Source organism: Diabrotica virgifera, chromosome 6 (assembly GCF_917563875.1).
Source record: "Diabrotica virgifera virgifera chromosome 6, PGI_DIABVI_V3a".
NCBI lineage: Eukaryota > Metazoa > Arthropoda > Insecta > Coleoptera > Chrysomelidae > Diabrotica > Diabrotica virgifera.
Genome location: NC_065448.1, coordinates 176,008,464 through 176,027,514, shown reverse-complemented (window position 1 = coordinate 176,027,514; position 19,051 = coordinate 176,008,464). Strand labels below are relative to the sequence as shown.

At 35.1% G+C, this 19,051-nt stretch overlaps 2 protein-coding genes across 3 annotated transcripts in view; both read left to right on the top strand.

The window, feature by feature from the left end:
• LOC114328623 (uncharacterized) overlaps positions 1-9,020 on the top strand; it is a 125,195-nt gene extending 116,175 nt beyond the window's left edge. For both annotated transcript variants that reach the window (XM_050653381.1, XM_050653383.1), the window contains one exon: positions 7,426-9,020. In XM_050653381.1, the coding sequence (XP_050509338.1) occupies positions 7,426-8,824 (1,399 nt within the window). In that variant the 3' untranslated portion in view covers positions 8,825-9,020. The remainder of the gene's footprint in view (positions 1-7,425) is intronic.
• A 9,084-nt stretch (positions 9,021-18,104) lies between these two features.
• LOC126886245 (uncharacterized) lies at positions 18,105-18,728 on the top strand. Its single transcript, XM_050653109.1, has 2 exons — positions 18,105-18,115; positions 18,164-18,728. Exons 1-2 carry the CDS (start codon positions 18,105-18,107, stop codon positions 18,726-18,728), a joined length of 576 nt encoding a protein of 191 aa, XP_050509066.1.
• Positions 18,729-19,051: the final 323 nt, after the last annotated feature.

Here is a 19,051-nt window from a genome sequence, read left to right as displayed (position 1 = left end):
GGGGAAAAAGGATTTATTTCGCGACCGTCATCTCTTCGGCGAAATAAATTTTGTACGTATCTATATTATGTGTATCTATACATAAATTGTATAGAAGTATTTAAATTTAAAATGAATGTAAAACCCATTTTTGGATGGGAAAAAAAGATTTATTTCGCGACCGTCATCTCTTTGGCGAAATAAATTGTGTACGTATATGTATTGTAGTGAAAACTTCTTTAGGAACGTTGTGCACTTTTGGATGGGAAAAAGTATTAAATTGGCGACCGTCATCGTTTCGACGAAATAAATTTTTGAAGTGAAAATTTCTTTAGGGATGTTGTGCACCTTTTAGATGGGGAAAAAGTATTGAAAGAAGTTTTCACTTCAAAAATTATATAATAATATACTTACAATCATGATACTATAAATAACATTAATAACATTAATAATAACTATATACTATAAATAACTTTATTTATAGTATCATGCTTACAATAAAATCTATAAAAAAATTAGCGACCGTCATCTCTTCGGCAAAATATATTTTTGAAGTGAAAACTTCTTGAGGGCCGTTGTGCACTTTTTGGATGGGGAAAAAGTATTAAATTAGCGACCGTCATCGCTTCGACGAAATAAATTTTTGAAGTGAAAATTTCTTTAGGGATGCTGGGGAAAAATTATTGAATTAGCGACCGTCATCGCTTCAGCAAAATAAATTTTTTAAGTGAAAACTGCTTTTGGGGACGTTGTGCACTTTTTGGATGGAGAAAAATTATTAAATTAGCGACCGTCATCACTACGACGAAATAAATTTTTGAAGGAAAACTAATTTAGGGACGTTGTGCACTTTTTTAATGGGAAAAATTATTAAATTAGCGACCGTCATCACTTCGACGAAATAAATTTTTGAAGTGAAAACTTCTTTAGGGACGTTGTGCACTTTTTGGATGGAAAAAAGTATTAAATTAACGACCGTCATCGCTTCGGCGAAATAAATTTTACAGTGAAAACCTCTTTTGGAGACGTTGTGCACTTTTTAGATAGGGAAAAAGTATTGAACTAGCGACCGTCATCACTTCGACGAAATACATTTTTGAAGTGAAACTTCTTTAGGGACGTTGTGCACTTTTTGGATGGGAAAAGTAATAAATTAGCGACCGTCATCGCTTCGACGAAATAAACATTTGAATGAAAACTTCTTTAGGGACGTTGTGCTCTTTTTGGATGGAAAAAAGTATTAAATTAGTGACCGTCATTGCTTCGACGAAATTAATTTTTGAAGTGAAAACTTCTTGATGAGGGACGTTGTGCACTTTTTGGATGGGGAAAACTATTAAATTAGCGACCGTCATCGCTTCGACGAAATAAATTTTTGAATTAAAAATTTATTTAGGGACGTTGTGCACTCCTTGGATGGGGAAAAAGTCTTAAATTTGCTACCGTCATCACATCGCTGAAATAAATTTTGTACGTATATAAATGATATATATGTATACATAAATAGCATAGGGAATACGCATCGCGTATATGATATAGGTGAAGCAATTCGTTTTGGATGGGGAAAAAGCATTGAGCTCGTAATTTATATACTATAAGAAGTTTTCACTTCTGTCGGCACTCCCATGAGTGCCTTCAATTTTTTTTTAAATAATAATATTATTATGACATTATAATGCCATTTTAAATATGCGTTCCATTATACCTTTGTACGGCACTAATTTTTTGTCGAATTCGGCATGGTTATTGAATTTCTACCTGTAACACCTGTAATGCAAAAATACATACCTCTCTTATAGTTAATTTTTTAAATTGGCGCATAATTTAAGCTTGTATTTTGTCTTTATATAAATATACTAATAATATCATTAAATTGAATAAAGTATATTTATATATTCACATCCGGACAAAGAGCACTATCTTAAAAAGCGTTTAAAACTGTTAAAAAAGTGAAAAAAATCATTTTCAAAGCCTCAAAAAGTGGTCTTAGAGTAGTCAGAAAAATCTGAAAAAATTCAGACTAATGTATTAATGTCACCAAAACTACTTCTGAGAGATTTTGAAAGAAAAAAAATATTGGTAATACAATATGAATTTCAAACGATGTAAAATGCTTACGGAATAGTAGAGCTTTGTGCAGAAAAAATGCATTTCGCGTTTAGTTAAAAAAGAACGTGCTGCGATTTCGCTCTCAGTGAATTTTGGCTAAAGAATCATTAGGAAATAAGTTGACGCCGGAAAATTCCCAGTGACAAGACCTCCCACGATAACCCCCCTTCCCGGGAACCGTGTCGGCGGTACATCCAAATTTCGAATGAATTCAGTTTGTTGACGTCATACTGTGTTAATGTCCAGATAGTAATAGAGACCACACATAACACTTTAGTGTTCTCAATCTTATTGAGACTGATAGCTCGGGGTTGCAGAGCATTTTACGCAAGTTCATGAAACCAGACCTTGCTATTTCAATGCGTCTTCTAATTTTTTTTGAATGGTCTATAGGCTACTGATTATGTATTTTAGAAAGCAACTACAACGTTAACGGGATTTTATTGTCTCATATGGTCAACGGACGTCTAAATTTAAAAAAACCGCGGAGTGCTACCATTATAATGTGTGCGTTTTTGAGAAAGGAGTGAATTAGTCCCTAGACACAGGGCGAATTAGGGTGAGTTATATGCACTTTTGGTACAAACACGTCTACAGGAAAATTATTCCAGGTTAAACTTACTATCGAAACATCACATTTTAAAATCGAAAATATTTTTTTAACAAAACTAGATTCAAAATAAAAGCAAGAAAAAACACGAGAGATAGCAATTTTGTTTTTTGCCCCATAACTTTTTTCCACGGGGATATAGGTATAGGCATTTCTACACAGAAAACAAACTTCCATTCTTTCTATTTAAAATGACGTTTGGTAGAAGTCTCTGTGACTTACAGTTTCCAAAGTATCATTTCAAATTTCGCCACTCACAGCGATTTTGGCCCATTTTCCTTGTTACTTCGCAAACATTGTTCTGTAATTTTTTTTCTACGCAGCTTTAGGTATATTATGTAATGTTACATTTAGTAGGAAGAAATATCAATTACCTTTAAAACGGTCTATCACAGAAGGCTGTATGACTATTTTTGTTATGGTTTAGAAGTTATGGTTGTTCAAAGTTTTATATTTTTAATGGTTTTTGATATATTTTACGATTATTTTTAAATTTCTCATAACTTTTTTTATATATTGTATATATTGTACAATATATACATATTGTATACAATATATATTGTACAATAAAAAAGAAAGCTTATTTTCTTTATTTTAAAATGGTGTATTGCAAAAAATTCTTGAGGTATTTTTAAACAAGATATGCTTCTACATAGTCTAAAACCTATGTTGCAATCATCAGATATAAAATGTTATCAATAGTGTACGAGGTATGTTATAAAATATGAATTTCGCTCAAGAGTAAAGTAACTTTATATTTCACAATATCGAAAAGTGTTATTAAGAAAAGTTATTTGGAATTAAAAATTGTGGTACGCAATTATATTCTTCTAATTGAAAAAAAAAATAAAACGATTAACAATTTTTCTCAAATTACGGATACCCTTGGATATCCTACGGATATTTTGTTTAAAAATAGTCCTAGAAATTTTGCAATAGGTACACCATTTTAAAGCAAAGAAATTAAGCATTATTCATTCCACAATGTATATATCTAAATGTACTAGGAAAAAAGGCATAATGATAAATTTGGAAAATAGTCATAAAAATATCAAATATCATTAAAAGTATAAAACCTTGAAAAAGCATAACTTGCTTAAAAAGAGCCGTAGAACCTTATACGATAGATCATTTTAAAGGTAATTGACGTCTCTTTCTACTAAATATACCATTGCATATACATAGATATGCGTAGAAAAAAGTTACAGAAAAATGTTTTTTAAATAATGGGGAAATGGCCCAAAAATGCTGTAAGCGGCGAACTTTGAAAAATCCTATTTCGGAAATTAGAAATCACAGAGACCTTTACCTAACGTCATTTTAAAGAGGAAGAATGAAAGTTATATACATAGATATGCGTAGAAAAAAGTTACAGAAAAATGTTTGCTAAATAATGGGGAAATGGCCCAAAAATGCTGTAAGCGGCGAACTTTGAAAAATCCTATTTCGGAAATTAGAAATCACAGAGACCTTTACCTAACGTCATTTTAAAGAGGAAGGATGAAAGTTATTTTTCGCTGAAGCAATGCCTATACCTATATCCCTGTGGAGAAAAGTTGTGGGGCAAAGAACAAAATTGCTTTCTTTCGTGTTTTTTCTTGCTTTTCTTTTGAATATATTTTTGTATTAAAAATATTTTGGACTTTAAAAGGTGATATTTCGATTGTAAATTTAACCTGGAACAATTTTCCTGTAGACATGTTTGTACCAAAAGTGCATAGAACTCACCCTAATTCACCCTGTGCCTAGGGACTAATTCACCCCTTTCTCAAAAACGCACCAATTTAAATGGTAGCACTCCGCAGTTTTTTCAAATATAGAGGTCCATTGACCATATGAGACAATAAAATCTCGTTAACGTTGTAGTTCCTTTTAGCTTTCTTATTCTGAACATAATCAATAGCCTACTAGTCGATACTATTTAGCTCTCTGTCCAGGTATATAAAGCTTTGGGAACTCTGAAGGGTGATACCATTTATTTGTATGTTGGGCTTAATTTGTTCACGCACGATAAAACTATATAAAACGCACCATAAAAATGTTAATAATATCGTGATACTAAATAGGTTTTTTGTATGTAGCAGACACAATGTATATCGTTTGGATGTCCATTTAATTTTCTGTATTTTCTCATGGATTAATAGTATATTACATACCTAGCGGGAAAGTACTCTATTTCAGCCGAGCGGCAAGGTAGTTTACCGAGGTGCGAAGCACCTGTATTCTTTTAGTTACTTTTACTTTAATTTTTCACAATTTCCTTTCCTTTAACAGACAGAATCATCATTACAACAGTATACAGCTAAATTGAAATATTCCTCATCATGTTAGGCAACCAACAGTACATATATCTAAAACATTTAAAATTAGAATCTGCTTTATTTACCATCCCATCTCTCCACTTCAGGTCATTAATTGTTTACTATATAGTATATATCTCATTCTATTATACTAAATTAAACTTTCAGCTTTTCATTTTGCAATCGATGACGTCACGCTTATAATCATGAAATATACCAATCTTATTTCCAACAAACCAAAAGTTTTTTCTGGATTAGAGAGTTGCTAATTTAAACTTTACAATTAGTCCAGAAAGCCACTGCGCATCCGCTAGGAAAAATATTCTAATTCGGATTTTTTTCACAATCTTACTCAAAAAGGACTCCTTTTAACAAATTTGCATGTTGCCAGGACCAAAAGGTGGTCAAAAATTTTTTAAACGTTTTTTTTTGTTTTTTTTCTAAAATTATTTTTTTTGCATGGAAAGAAGTTCTTCTAGGTTTTTTGGATCATTCCAAACAGAAAAGGTCTTTAGTGACTTTTCTCTAAAAATGATAGTTTTTGACATATAAGCGATTAAAAATTGAAAAATTGCGAAATCGGCCATTTTTAACCCTCGAAAACTATGTGAAAAACTGAAAATTTTAATGTTGCCAATGTAGGTAGATATTCTTTAAACATCGATTGATGAAATCCCTAAGAGTTTTTTGCAATACAATATTCAAAACTCCTTTGTTTTTTAATTGCTAATCAAGCGTGCGCGACACTATTTTCCACCGACAGTATGGTGCAAATGAAAGGAATAAATTCGTTATTTCGTAAACCGGCGACTTTAAGGAAAAATCCCGAAACAGGTTGATTTTTATTTTTAAGTTATGATATTATGGCATATATGGTATACTAGTGACGTCATCCATCTGGACGTGATGACGTAATTGATGATTTTTTTAAACGAGAATAGGGGTCGTGTGCTAGCTCATTTGAAAGGTTCTTCAATTATCGATTCAGTAATATAAACATTTACATAATTATTTATACAGGGTGTCCAAAAAATTTTTATTAAATTAAATTATTTGACATAAAAAGAAGTAGAAGGACACCCTGTATAAATAATTATGTAAATGTTTACATTACTGAATAGAGAATTCAAGAACCTTTCAGATGAGCTACCACACGACCCCTATTCTCATTTAAAAAAATCATCGATTACGTCATCACGCCCAGACGGATGACGTCACTAGTATACCATATATGCCACAATATCATAACTTAAAAATAAAAATCGACCGGTTTCGGGATTTTTCCTTAAAGTCGCCGGTTTACGAAATAACGAATTTATTCCTTTCATTTGCACCATACTGTCGGTGGAAAATAGTGTCGCGCACGCTTGATTAGCAATTAAAGAGCAAAGGTGTTTTGAATATTGTATTGCTAAAAACTCTTCGGGATTTCATCAATCGATGTTTAAAGAATATCTACCTACCTTGGCAACATTAAAATTTTCAGTTTTTGACATAGTTTTCCAGGGTTAAAAATGTCCGATTTCGCAATTTTTTTATTTTTAATCGCTTATATGTCAAAAACTATCATTTTTAGAGAAAAGTCACTAAAGACATTTTCTGTTTGGAATGATCCAAAAAACCTAAAAAAACTTTTTTCCATGCAAGAAAATAAGTTTAGGAAAAAAACAAAAAAAAACGTTTAAAAAATTTTCGACCACCTTTTGGTCCTGGCAACATGCAAATTTGTTAAAAGGAGTCCTTTTTGAGTAAGATTGTGCAAAAAATCCGAATTAGAATATTTTTCCTAGCGGATGCGCAGTGGCTTTCTGGACTAAATAGATTCTCAAAATATTTTTAAAACAGTTTTAATTATATTTTCAATCAGTTATTACAACTTTACATTTTGATTAAAATCCAAAAATAAATACACTTTTTGAAGTTCGTAACCAAAAATTGACTTTACCTTGTCTTGTCATGTCACTCTTTGTCATTCCATTTCGTTTTATATCAGTTGGTCTGTGCTAATTGAAATGGCAAGTACCTAGTTTTTTCGAGCAAGGAAGCATGTTGCTCTTTAGGCACGTATACATAATTTAATCTTTTAACATCGACTAGTAGTCACAATATTTTATTAAAATTTATAATGTAAGCCATATATTATGAAGTTACCACCTTCATTGTTGTGCTAGTTACAACTACTTTGCGGAATGTAAGTATTTTCCACATATTTTTCTTATTAACAGTCACAATTTTAACCTTTTTGCCTTAATCGAACGTGGAAATACTTCATTCTAGGCACTGAAGATGTTCTGATTTCAACGAAAACGTTTTGCAATCCATGTGGATCACTTTTAGATAGTGTTTAAATAAACTATTTTATACCAAAATACAATTTGAAGTTTTTTACTTCTGTATAAGTTTTTTAACGTATTTTGTTTGTTTTAGATACCACCACATTCATCACCATTCCCACGGACACGAATCTCATTGTCAGATGAACGAAAACAGTCAGTTCAGTAGAACCTCCCGTCGGACTAGACCTCATTTTAATAACAAAGATAACTATGAAAACACCACGGAACCCGAAATTCATCACGGAAATGATAACAATGAAAGTACTGACACATCTAGTTGCGTAGAAAGAGTTTCACATACTTTACCAGTGAGAAAAATAAAGAAAAGAACTGATATTGCTTCGGTGAAGTCAAGTATTCAACCTAGTACACGAACCAATGTTCAGTCTGTATTTAACCAGGCCAATCAAGAAGAAGATAAAAAGGAAACTGAGCATAATTATCGAGAACCAGCTTTAGCAGAATCCAAATCTTCAAATGATAATCCAAAATGTAGATTTCTTCCAAGATTACAAGGAGTTGAAAACGCAGCTTTTCAAAAGCAAGAAACTAGTCCCCAAAAACCTGAACCGAGCGAGTCAGAGGTGTATTTTGCTGACGTAAGCAGTTGTTGTAATATTTCTGTTAGAAACGATGGACAAGATTCTTCGTTGTACGATGAAGCTTTGGAAACCCAAAAGCCTAGACTAATTTCTTTACAAAAACCAGATCCCAAAGACGTGAATACCACTCAGCTATTACAAACTTTCCAAGAAAACATTTCTTCGTCTACTGTAACTGAAGATGAAGATTATTTGGCACATAGAATGGGAAATCGACAAATGTCTACCAGAAGTCGAATGCCGTTTCCTTTGCCAGATTCTAATGATATGGAATTTAGCGCTGACTCATGTTTACAGCTCTTACCTAAAGATATTTCTCAAAATAGTTTATGTAGTAGTGTACAAACTCCTTTGACTGAAACAACCGATGACACAATTTCCCCTGATGAATGTTGTAGCTATTTCCAAGATAAGTCATGTGATCAAACACCCAAACATAGAACCTTTTCTGGTTCTTCCTTGGATCACTATCTCGCTCCAGATGCTCAATATGAAGTTATTCCAGAACAGGAAAATTATCATCAAAACTCGAGCAATTTAACTAACACTATATCAACATTAAATTATGACCAAAACTATTATAACCAGAATAAAGTTAATTTTGGTTACAATAACCCTGGAGGTAAAAATGTACCACCAAAAACCTTAAATCTGAACCAACAAGCAAGAAGAAATTTGGGTTCTAACATATCTGCCCTTATACAGAATTTGGGTGAAAATCCTGCTGGATTACTCTATGGAGATGCTACAACAGAAGATGAGGCTCAAGTGCAAGGATGTCACAGTGACGGTACTATGGATTCGGGTTGGCAAAGTGGTTCTGAAAAAACTGAAACTCGTAAACAAGAGGAAGAAGAAGAAGGTGTTCATAAACCGGTCAAAGTGTAATACTCATTAAATAAAGACTAAAGTGCGTTACAAGTTGTTGAATTTGAGATGGGACCAAGCAATTTATTACGTTGGCTTGTGTTAAATACGAAAATGGCAGTGCTGATATATGGACAGATCAAGATATATTTACTGTGTCGAAAAAGAGATTAGAAAATTATAATGTTAAATAAAATTTAGTTGAATTTGCTATAAATTTATATATATTTGTTATATTATGTTCCTTTAGTGTCGAAACACACGGGCCACCCTGCAGCGTTGCTAAACAGCGCCACAGGGTAGCTACCGCCGATTTTAGTTGTCAATTCTTATATAAAATAACTCCTTAACGTGCACGCTCGAGTTAAGTCGAGCACGCTAAACTGACCAAACTTTGTCTACTCGATATAATTCGAGCGGCGTTGTATTTTATATGGCTATAATTTTTCACACTCGAACGCAATTGACACTTGAAAATTACAATGCCAAAAGCAAGCAACTAGTCCCCAAAAACCTGAACCGAGCGAATCAGAGTTATATTTTGCTGACGTAAGCAGTTGTTGTAATATTTCTGTTAGAAACGATGTGCAAGATTCTTCTTTGTATGATGAAGCTTTGGAAACTCAAAAGCCTAGATTAATTTATTTACAAAAACCAGATCCCAAAGACGTGAATATCACTCAGCTATTACAATCTTTTCAAGAAAACATTTTTTCATCTACTGTAACCGAAGATGAAGACTATTTGGCTCATAGAATGGGAAATCGACAAATGTCTACCAGAAGTGTAATGTCGTTTCCTTTGCCAGATTCTAATGATATGGAATTTAGCGCTGAATCATGTTTACAACTCTTACAGTTGAGTCCGGGAACCTTTACCGTGCGCCATCATTTAAAGCATACGAAATAAGTCGATGATAAGTTGGAAATTGAAATTTACTAAACGCAACAGCAAGTCACTTAATCGCCACTTGCTGTTGCGTTTCATCATCATCATCATCATTGGCTCGACAGCCCTTTCTGGGTCTTGGCCTGTTCCAGGATTCTTCTCCACTCTGATCTGTTTCGTGCTTTTTTTCTCCAGTTTTTTATTTTTAAGGTTTTTATATCATTTTCTATTTGTTCTAAATATCTCAGCTTCGGTCTTCCTCTTGTTCTTTTTCCTACTGGCATCTGTTTGAATATTTTGTTTGGTATTTCGCCTTCTTCCATTCTTTCTACATGTCCCATCCAACGCAGCCGTCCTATTTTAATGAATGTTATGATATCTGGATCCTGGTATATTTCGTATAGTTCAAAGTTGTACCTTCTTCGCCAAATTCCATTGTCTTTTGTGCCCTTATATATGTGTCGCAAGATTTTTCTTTCAAAGGTGGCTAGCAATGTTTCCTCTCTTTTAGTGAGTGTCCAGGTTTCTGAGCCGTATGTGAGTACCGGTCTTATTAGGGTTTTGTATATTTGCCATTTTGTTTTCCTTGCGACGTTGTCTGATCTTAGTTGCCGAATTAAGCCATGGTAACTTTTATTGGCAATAAATATTCGCCTCTTCACTTCCTCTGCTACGATATTATCAGATGTGACTAGGGATCCCAAGTATGTAAAGTTTTTTACCCCCTCAATGTTGTATTCTCCTATTGTTATATTTTGTGGCTGCCTTATTTCTGTGTTTTTACTTACCTGCATATATTTTGTTTTGTTCTGGTTGATTTTCAGGCCACTATTTTGTGCAGCTCGTTCTATTTGATTGAATGCCTCTATCATTTCTCTTCTTGATCTTGCGATTATGTCAACATCATCTGCAAATGCTAGTATTTGCACGCTTTTATTAATTATTGTTCCTCGAGTATTGACTGTTGTGTCCCTCATTATTTTCTCGAGTACAATGTTGAACAAGATGCATGATAGAGCGTCTCCCTGGCGTAGTCCCTTTTTCACATCTATTGTTTCCGTTAGTTCGTTTTGTATCCGGATTTTACTTTCTACTTTTAGAGATTCTTTTATCAGTTCTATTAGTTGTGTTGGTATATTAAATTCTTTCATTGCTTTTATTAAGAATTCTCGGTTTATATTGTCATATGCGCTTTCGAAGTCTATGAAGAGATGATGTGTGTCGATGTTATGTTCACTTGTTTTTTCAAGGATCTGTCGCAGAACAAATATCTGGTCTATTGTTGACTTCTGTCTACAGAAGCCACTTTGGTACCTGCCAACTATTTTTTCAGCGTGTGGTCTAAGTCTTTCATAAATGACGTTGGACATTATTTTGTATGCTGCATTCAGCAGCGTGATTCCACGGTAGTTTCCACATTCTAACTGATTCCCTTTTTTATGTAATGGTACAATAATACCACTATTCCACTCCGCTGGTAGCTGTTTATTTGACCATATCTTTGTTATCAATACATGTATTGTTTTCTGTAGTGCGTCTCCTCCTTCCTTCAGTAATTCCGATGCTACTTGATCCGATCCCGGTGATTTATTGTTCTTTAATTTGTCTACTGCTGTTCTAATCTCGGCTATTGTTGGTGGACTCTTTTCTCTGTTGTCTGCTTGGTCTAATGATATATCAGGGTTCGTCTAACTCCCATCTCCTTCAAGCTTTTCCGTAAAATGTTCTGTCCATCTTCTTAGTATCTCTTGCTGTTCTGTCAATATATTACCTTCCTTATCTCTACACATCGTCGTTCTCGGTTTGAAGTCTTCTCTGCTTTTGTTCAGTTTCTGATAAAATTTTCTTGTCTCTGTCGATCTACTTAGTTCTTGCAGTTCCTGAAGTTCTTTGTTCATATATTCTCTCTTTTTTCTTCGGTGAGTTTTCTTTTCTTCTCTGCGTAGTTGTTTATATTCTTCCTCTGCTTGTCGGGTTCTGTGCCCCTGTTGCATCAGTAAATATGCTCTGTTTTTTCTGTCTGTTATAATCTGACATTCTTCGTCAAACCAGTCATTCGTTCTTGTTCTTCTTTCTTTACCTTCTATGCCTAACACTTCTTTAGCTGTCTCTTTTATGATTTCTCTGCACTGTTCCCACTCCTTATTTGGGTTTTCATGTTTTGGTCTGTTTTCTAGTTTGATGCTTATCTTTTCTTTATACTCTTTATTTTTGTTTGTTTCTTTGAGTCCTTCTACCTTGTATCAGGCCCGGACTGGCCCGCCGGCCCACCGGCCCTTGTGCCGGTGCGCCTTTTGCCTTAGTTTTAGTTAGTAACTATCCATAAAAAAAATTAAATTCTGAAAAAAATTTTTTTTTTAACTTTTACACAAAGATGATGCAGCTATTATTCCCCTAAAAATGTTTTTACTTGCCTCTGATTTCGCCGTTTAGCCCCGAGGGCGCACCAGAAACCTACACAATGAAGCGAGCAGACAACAAAATACCAGGTATCAGATAATCAAATAGCTTAGATACGGCGCCCTCGAAGACCAATTTTACGATTTGGGCGCCTTTCCTAGCTATCAATATCCACTGTTTCTTTTATAATAAATATGTAGCTTTGATGCAAGGAGCGGCGCCCCAGAAGACAATTTTTACGATTCGGGCGCCTTTCGTAAGTATCAGTTTCAGTTGTTTCTATTCTAATACATAGCTTAGACGCGGCGCCCTCGAAAACAATTTTTACGATTTAGGCGCTTTTCGTAGGTATCAATTTCCGCTGATTCTATTATAATAAATAGTTTAGATGCAACGCGCGGCGACCTCGAAGACAATTTTTAAGATTCGGGCGCCTTTCGTAGGTATATCAATTACTGCTGTTTGTATTATAATAGAAATAGCGAATATTTATACCTACGAAAAGCGCCCAAATCGTAAAAATGGTCTTCGAGGGCACTGCGCGTCACATCTAAGCTATTTGATTATCTTATAGCTAATATTATTATAAAGAGTATTACACTCCACAATTGGCCTAAAATATAGAGGTGTAGTTTTCTGCGCTCCATATAGATACATTATACATATAAGTTTTGCGCCCCAGAATCCTAAATATTGAAGTCAGACAATGAACAAAATACAACTTGACAACTTGTATCAGGTATCAGATAATCAAATAGTTTAGATGCGATGCGCGCCACCCTCGAAGATCATTTTTGCGATTCAGGTGCCTTTCGTACGTATCAATATCCGCTGTTTCTATTATAATATAAGAGTGTCACATCTCACAATTGGCCTAAAATATATGAGTGCTGTTTCCTGTGCTCCATAACTACACTATACATATATAGAATTGTTGCGCCCTAGAGTATAATTAGAATAGTAGAAATTAGAACCGTATAATGAAGCCAGTGGGTACAACAAAATTCAACTCGTATCAGGTATCAGATAATCAAAGACCAGAACACATAGCTCGAAAATGGTACCCAGGGTTTTATGTTAATAGTCTAGATGCAACGCGCGGCGCCCTCGAAGACCATTTTTACGATTAGGGCGGCTTTAGGTATCAATCTCCCCTGTTTCTGTTATAATATAAGAATGTTACATCCTACAATTGGCATTAAATCTACATGTGCAGTTTCCTGAGCTGGTTAACTACATTATACATATAAGATTTTCGCGCCCGAGAATCTTACATAACGAAGTCGGTGAGTACAACAAGCAGCGCCCTTACACTTTAGGTTTTGTGTTAAAATAGTTAGCGCCAATTAGTATGTATAGTGTAACCAAAACCGTGGACCCAATAAATGGTACCCAAATCCTAACGTTTTTCTAGTACGCTGCTTTTTGTTCTCAATACGATATACCTGTATAAAAAAATAATACCTGTGAATTTTAAAGTTTAACACATGGGTTTAATTTAGCCATCATAGGATTTTTCTTCTTCTTTTTGTATAGACATGACCCTGTCTGTTTTTTCAATGTGCCTCTAGTAAGTTGTCGTTCCATTGTTTTCGTGGTCTTCCAATTGATCGTCTTCCTATTTGGGAACCGTGTCTCGCTGTCCTTAGTACTCTATTTGTTGCCATTCGGCTTATGTGGTAACTCTATTCTATTCTTCTGTTTCTTACCCAGTTATCAATGTTATCCATCTTACATCTCCGTCGCATATTTACCATCGATTTTTCGAAGGGTTTTCATCTCCGCTGTTTCGAGCAAACTTTTTGTCCTCTCTGTGTCGAGTCGTGTTTCTGCCGCGCATGTCATAATTGGTCTGATGACTGTTTTGTAAATTCTGCCGTTCATTTCTTTTTCGATATTTTTATTTCTCCATATTGTGTCATTCAGGCAACCTACGGCTCTGCTTGCTCTATTCACTTGAACTTTCATTTCTGTTTCGAGCCTTCCGTAGGTAGATAGTGTGATGCCTAGATATTTAAACTCCATCACTTGTTCTATTATCTGACCATCCAGCTTCAATTTACATATTATTGGATTTGCTGTTATAACCATGCATTTTGTCTTTTTGGGGAAATTAGAAAGTTAAATTTTCTGGCGGTTATGTTAAAAAATGGTGCAGCATTCGTTGTAAATCAACTTTCGATGTCCATCTGTGTGGACACGCTTGCCGTGTCCTTAGTCGTTCCTTCCTCGCCGGATTTCTCCACTATTCTATCTCGTTTCTCAATGCTACCGAGGGCGACTTGTCTGAAAGTGCCCTCCATGTCTTCTGTGACTTTTTTAAGGTTTTTACCGCATTCTTGATCTCGACCTTCGTGTCTGTATGGTTGGACATTAGTTTCACTAAATTATTTGTAACGCTGGTAAGTTTCTCCATTGCTCTTACCATAGCCTTATGTCGGAGCTCTCCCCAAATGAGGAGCTCCTTTCAAGTTTGCCTCCCTGGAAGATCCGTCTTGGTCAGGTCCCTACCCCTTCTAACCGAAGACCCCCTTCTCCGAAGATTATAGTCTCCTCCTTCCTCTTTTCCTCTTCGCTGAGTACTTTCCTTTGTACATTCATAGTTTGTTCTAGCTGCACCACCACTGGTGACTCGCTCCATTGTCTCTTCGTTTTGTTTTATTTCCTGCGTGATTAAATACTTATTCATATAGTTCCCACAAGTAGGGGCGAAATATACTATCCGGCAAGGCAGTGCGCCCTTGTCCACACTAAGGCTTGAATTACAAAGGGTTTCGTCAGTTCTCCGAGGGCTCCGTTTGCGGCCGTCTGACGCTAGACCGCTAGACCATTCATCACTAACACCAATCATCATGATTTTTGTCAAATGTTTTTGAACCAGTAGATTATTCTGTAAAAGCAGTTGAAAAATTATTAGCACTTTTCAAAACCAAAGAGCGTAACGTAGTAAAAGGAATACTTGAAAACTGAAGCTATATGTTTGTGACATCTTAATATAATTTACTATTCCCAATAAAAATAGTAAATTACTTCATGGATTTAAATTTAAATTACATTTAAAAAAATTCACAAGTAATATTGATTTACTTAACATAAAAAGTTTGATGTAAAAGCTTATGAGGGGGTCTGGCGCCTTTGTTTAGAGATTAGGTTGGCGCCTTTTTTAGAATTTGGGTTGGCGCCTTTTTCATGAGCCAGTCCGGCCCTGCCTTGTATCGTTCATGTTTAGAGCCTCTTTCCTTTTTGATGTTTGAAATTCTAGCCCTTACTCTACTTTCGACCAGGTAGTGATCAGAATCCGCATTTGCCCCTCTTCTGGTGCGGACGTTTATTATATTCGATTGGTGTCTCGAGTCTACAATAACATGATCTATCATATTTACTGTCATTCCATCTGGGGACTTCCAGGTACCCTTGTGTATATCTTTGCGAGCGAAGTATGTGCTAGCAATCACCATGTTAAGTGATCTTGATAGGTTTATTAACCTATTGCCATTGTCATTTGATTGCTCATGGAGACTGTGCCTACCTATTGTGGGTTGGAATTGCTGTTCTCTTCCAACTTTGGCGTTTAGGTCTCCATAGATTATTTTTATATCATTTTTTGGGCATGACTGATATGCGGACTCTAGTTCATCATAAAACTCTTCTTTAATTTCATCTTCTTTTTCTTCTGTCGGGGCATACGCATTAATTAGACTGTAGTTAAAGAAACGTCCTTTAACTCTTAAAATGCACATTCTGGGGCTAATTGCTCTGAAATCTCTTATAGTATGTTTTACTCTCTTGTTTACTATGAATCCAGTGCCCAAGACGTGATCTTTAGGATCGCAGCTGTAGAAAATCGTGTGGCTTCTTTTTTCCATTATATTGTTTCCAATCCACCTCATTTCTTGTATGGCAGTTATGTCTATTTTGTATCTATTTAGTTCATTTAAGAGATTTTGGAGAGCTCCCAATCTATACAAGGTTCGAATATTCCATGTCGCAACCCTCAAATCGTATTCCTTTTTCTCGCACAGTCGTCGTCGTTTGATCAGTCCGGCTTTTCTTCCTTTCACATTCATAACTCGTAGTTTATCTAGGAGGAGGTAGTTAACCTTCGGCCCAACCCCCTATTCATCGAAGGACCAGGACTCCCTTCTTCGTCAGCCCTGACCCCACCTTCCACTGGGGTTGGTTACCCAATCTCCAGTGGGGTTGCTCAGGTTACCGGTGTGTACCAGCTTGGAGGTGAAGATAGGAATTGAGTAGGAGAGGCTAAGTGATGCCAACAGGATACGACATCATGTATTGCGCTTCACTACCCCTTTACACACCGCTGTTGCGTTTAGTAAGTTTCAATTTCCGACTTATCATCGACTGATTTCGTATGCTTTAAATGATGACGCACGGGTAAAGATTCCCGGACTCAACTGTACCTAAAGATATTTCTCAAAATAGTTTATGTAGTAGAGTACAAACTCCATTGACTGAAACAACTGATGAGACAATTGCTCCTGATGAATTTTGTAGTTATTTCCAAGATAAGTCATGTCATCAAACCCGCAAACATAGAACCTTTTCTGGTTCTTGCTTGGATCACTATCTCGCTCCAGATGCTCAATATGAAGTTATTCCAGAACAGGAAAATTATCATCAAAACTCGAGCAATTTGACTAACACTATATCAATTTTAAATTATGACCAAAACTATTATAACCAGAATAAAGTTAATTTTGGTTACAATAACCCTGGAGGTAAAAATGCACCACCAAAAACCTTAAATCTAAACCAACAAGCAAGAAGAAATTTGGGTTCTAACATATCTGCCCTTATACAGAATTTGGGTGGAAATCCTGCTGGATTACTCTATGGAGATGCTACAACAGAAGATGAGGCTCAAGTGCAAGGATGTCACAGTGACGGTACTATGGATTCGGGTTGGCAAAGTGGTTCTAAAAAAACTGAAACTCATAAACAAGAGGAAGAAGAAGAAGGTGTTCATAAACCGGTCAAAGTGTAATACTCATTAAATAAAGACTAAAGTGCGTTACAAGTTGTTGAATTTGAGATGGGACCAAGCAATTTATTACGTTGGCTTGTGTTAAATACGAAAATGGCAGTGCTGATATATGGACAGATCAAGATATATTTACTTTATCGAAAAAGAGATTAGAAAATTATAATGTTACATAAAATTTAGTTGAATTTGCTATACATTTATATTTATTTGTTATATTATGTTCCTTTAGTGTCGAAACACACGGGCCACCCTGCAGCGTTGCTAAACAGCGCCACAGGGTAGCTACCGCTGATTTTAGTTGTCAATTCTTATATAAAATAACTCCTTAACGTGCACGCTCGAGTTAAGTCGAGCACGCTAAACTGACCAAATTTGTCTACTCGATATAATTAGAGCGGCGTTTTATTTTATATGGCTATAATTTTTCACACTCGAACGCAATTGACACTTGAAAATTACAATGCCAAAAGCAAGCAACTAGTCCCCAAAAACCTGAACCGAGCGAATCAGAGTTATATTTTGCTGACGTAAGCAGTTGTTGTAATATTTCTGTTAGAAACGATGTGCAAGATTCTTCTTTGTATGATGAAGCTTTGGAAACTCAAAAGCCTAGATTAATTTATTTACAAAAACCAGATCCCAAAGACGTGAATATCACTCAGCTATTACAATCTTTTCAAGAAAACATTTTTTCATCTACTGTAACTGAAGATGAAGACTATTTGGCTCATAGAATGGGAAATCAACAAATGTCTACCAGAAGTCTAATGTTTCCTTTGCCAGATTCTAATGATATGGAATTTAGCGCTGAATCATGTTTACAACTCTTACAGTTGAGTCCGGGAACCTTTACCGTGCGCCATCATTTAAAGCATTAAATAAGCCGATGATAAGTCGGAAATTGAAATTTACTAAACGCAACAGCAAGTCACCTACTGTCACTTGCTGTTATGTTTAGTAAATTTCAATTTCCGACTTATCATCGACTTATTTCGTCTGCGTTAAATGATGACGAACGGGTAAAGATTCCCGGACTCAACTGTACCTAAAGATATTTTACAAAATAGTTTATGTAGTAGTGTACAAACTCCATTGACTGAAACAACGGATGAGACAATTGCTCCTGATGAATTTTGTAGTTATTTCCAAGATAAGTCATGTGATCAAACCCGCAAACATAGAACCTTTTCTGGTTCTTCCTTGGATCACTATCTCGCTCCAGATGCTCAATATGAAGTTATTCCAGAACAGGAAAATTATCATCAAAACTCGAGCAATTTAACTAACACTATATCAACTTTAAATTATGACCAAAACTATTATAACCAGAATAAAGTTAATTTTGGTTACAATAACCCTGGAGGTAAAAATGTACCACCAAAAACCTTAAATCTAAACCAACAGGCAAGAAGAAATTTGGGTTCTAACATATCTGCCCTTATACAGAATTTGGGTGGAAATCCTGCTGGATTACTCTATGGAGATGCTACAACAGAAGATGAGGCTCAAGTGCAAGGATGTCACAGTGACGGTACTATGGATTCGGGTTGGCAAAGTGGTTCTGAAAAAACTGAAACTCGTAAACAAGAGGAAGAAGAAGAAGAAGGTGTTCATAAACCGGTCAAAGTGTAATACTCATTAAATAAAGACTAAAGTGCGTTACAAGTTGTTGAATTTCAGACGGGACCAAGTAATTTATTACGTTGGCTTATGTTAAATACGAAAATGGCAGTGCTGATATATGGACAGATCAAGATATATTTACTTTGTCGAAAAAGAGATTAGAAAATTATATATGTATTATATATATATATATATATATATATATATATATATATATATATATATATATATATATAAATAAATCTTGATCTGTCCATATATCAGCACTGCCATTTTCGTATTTAACATAAGCCAACGTAATAAATTACTTTGTCCCGTCTCAAATTCAACAA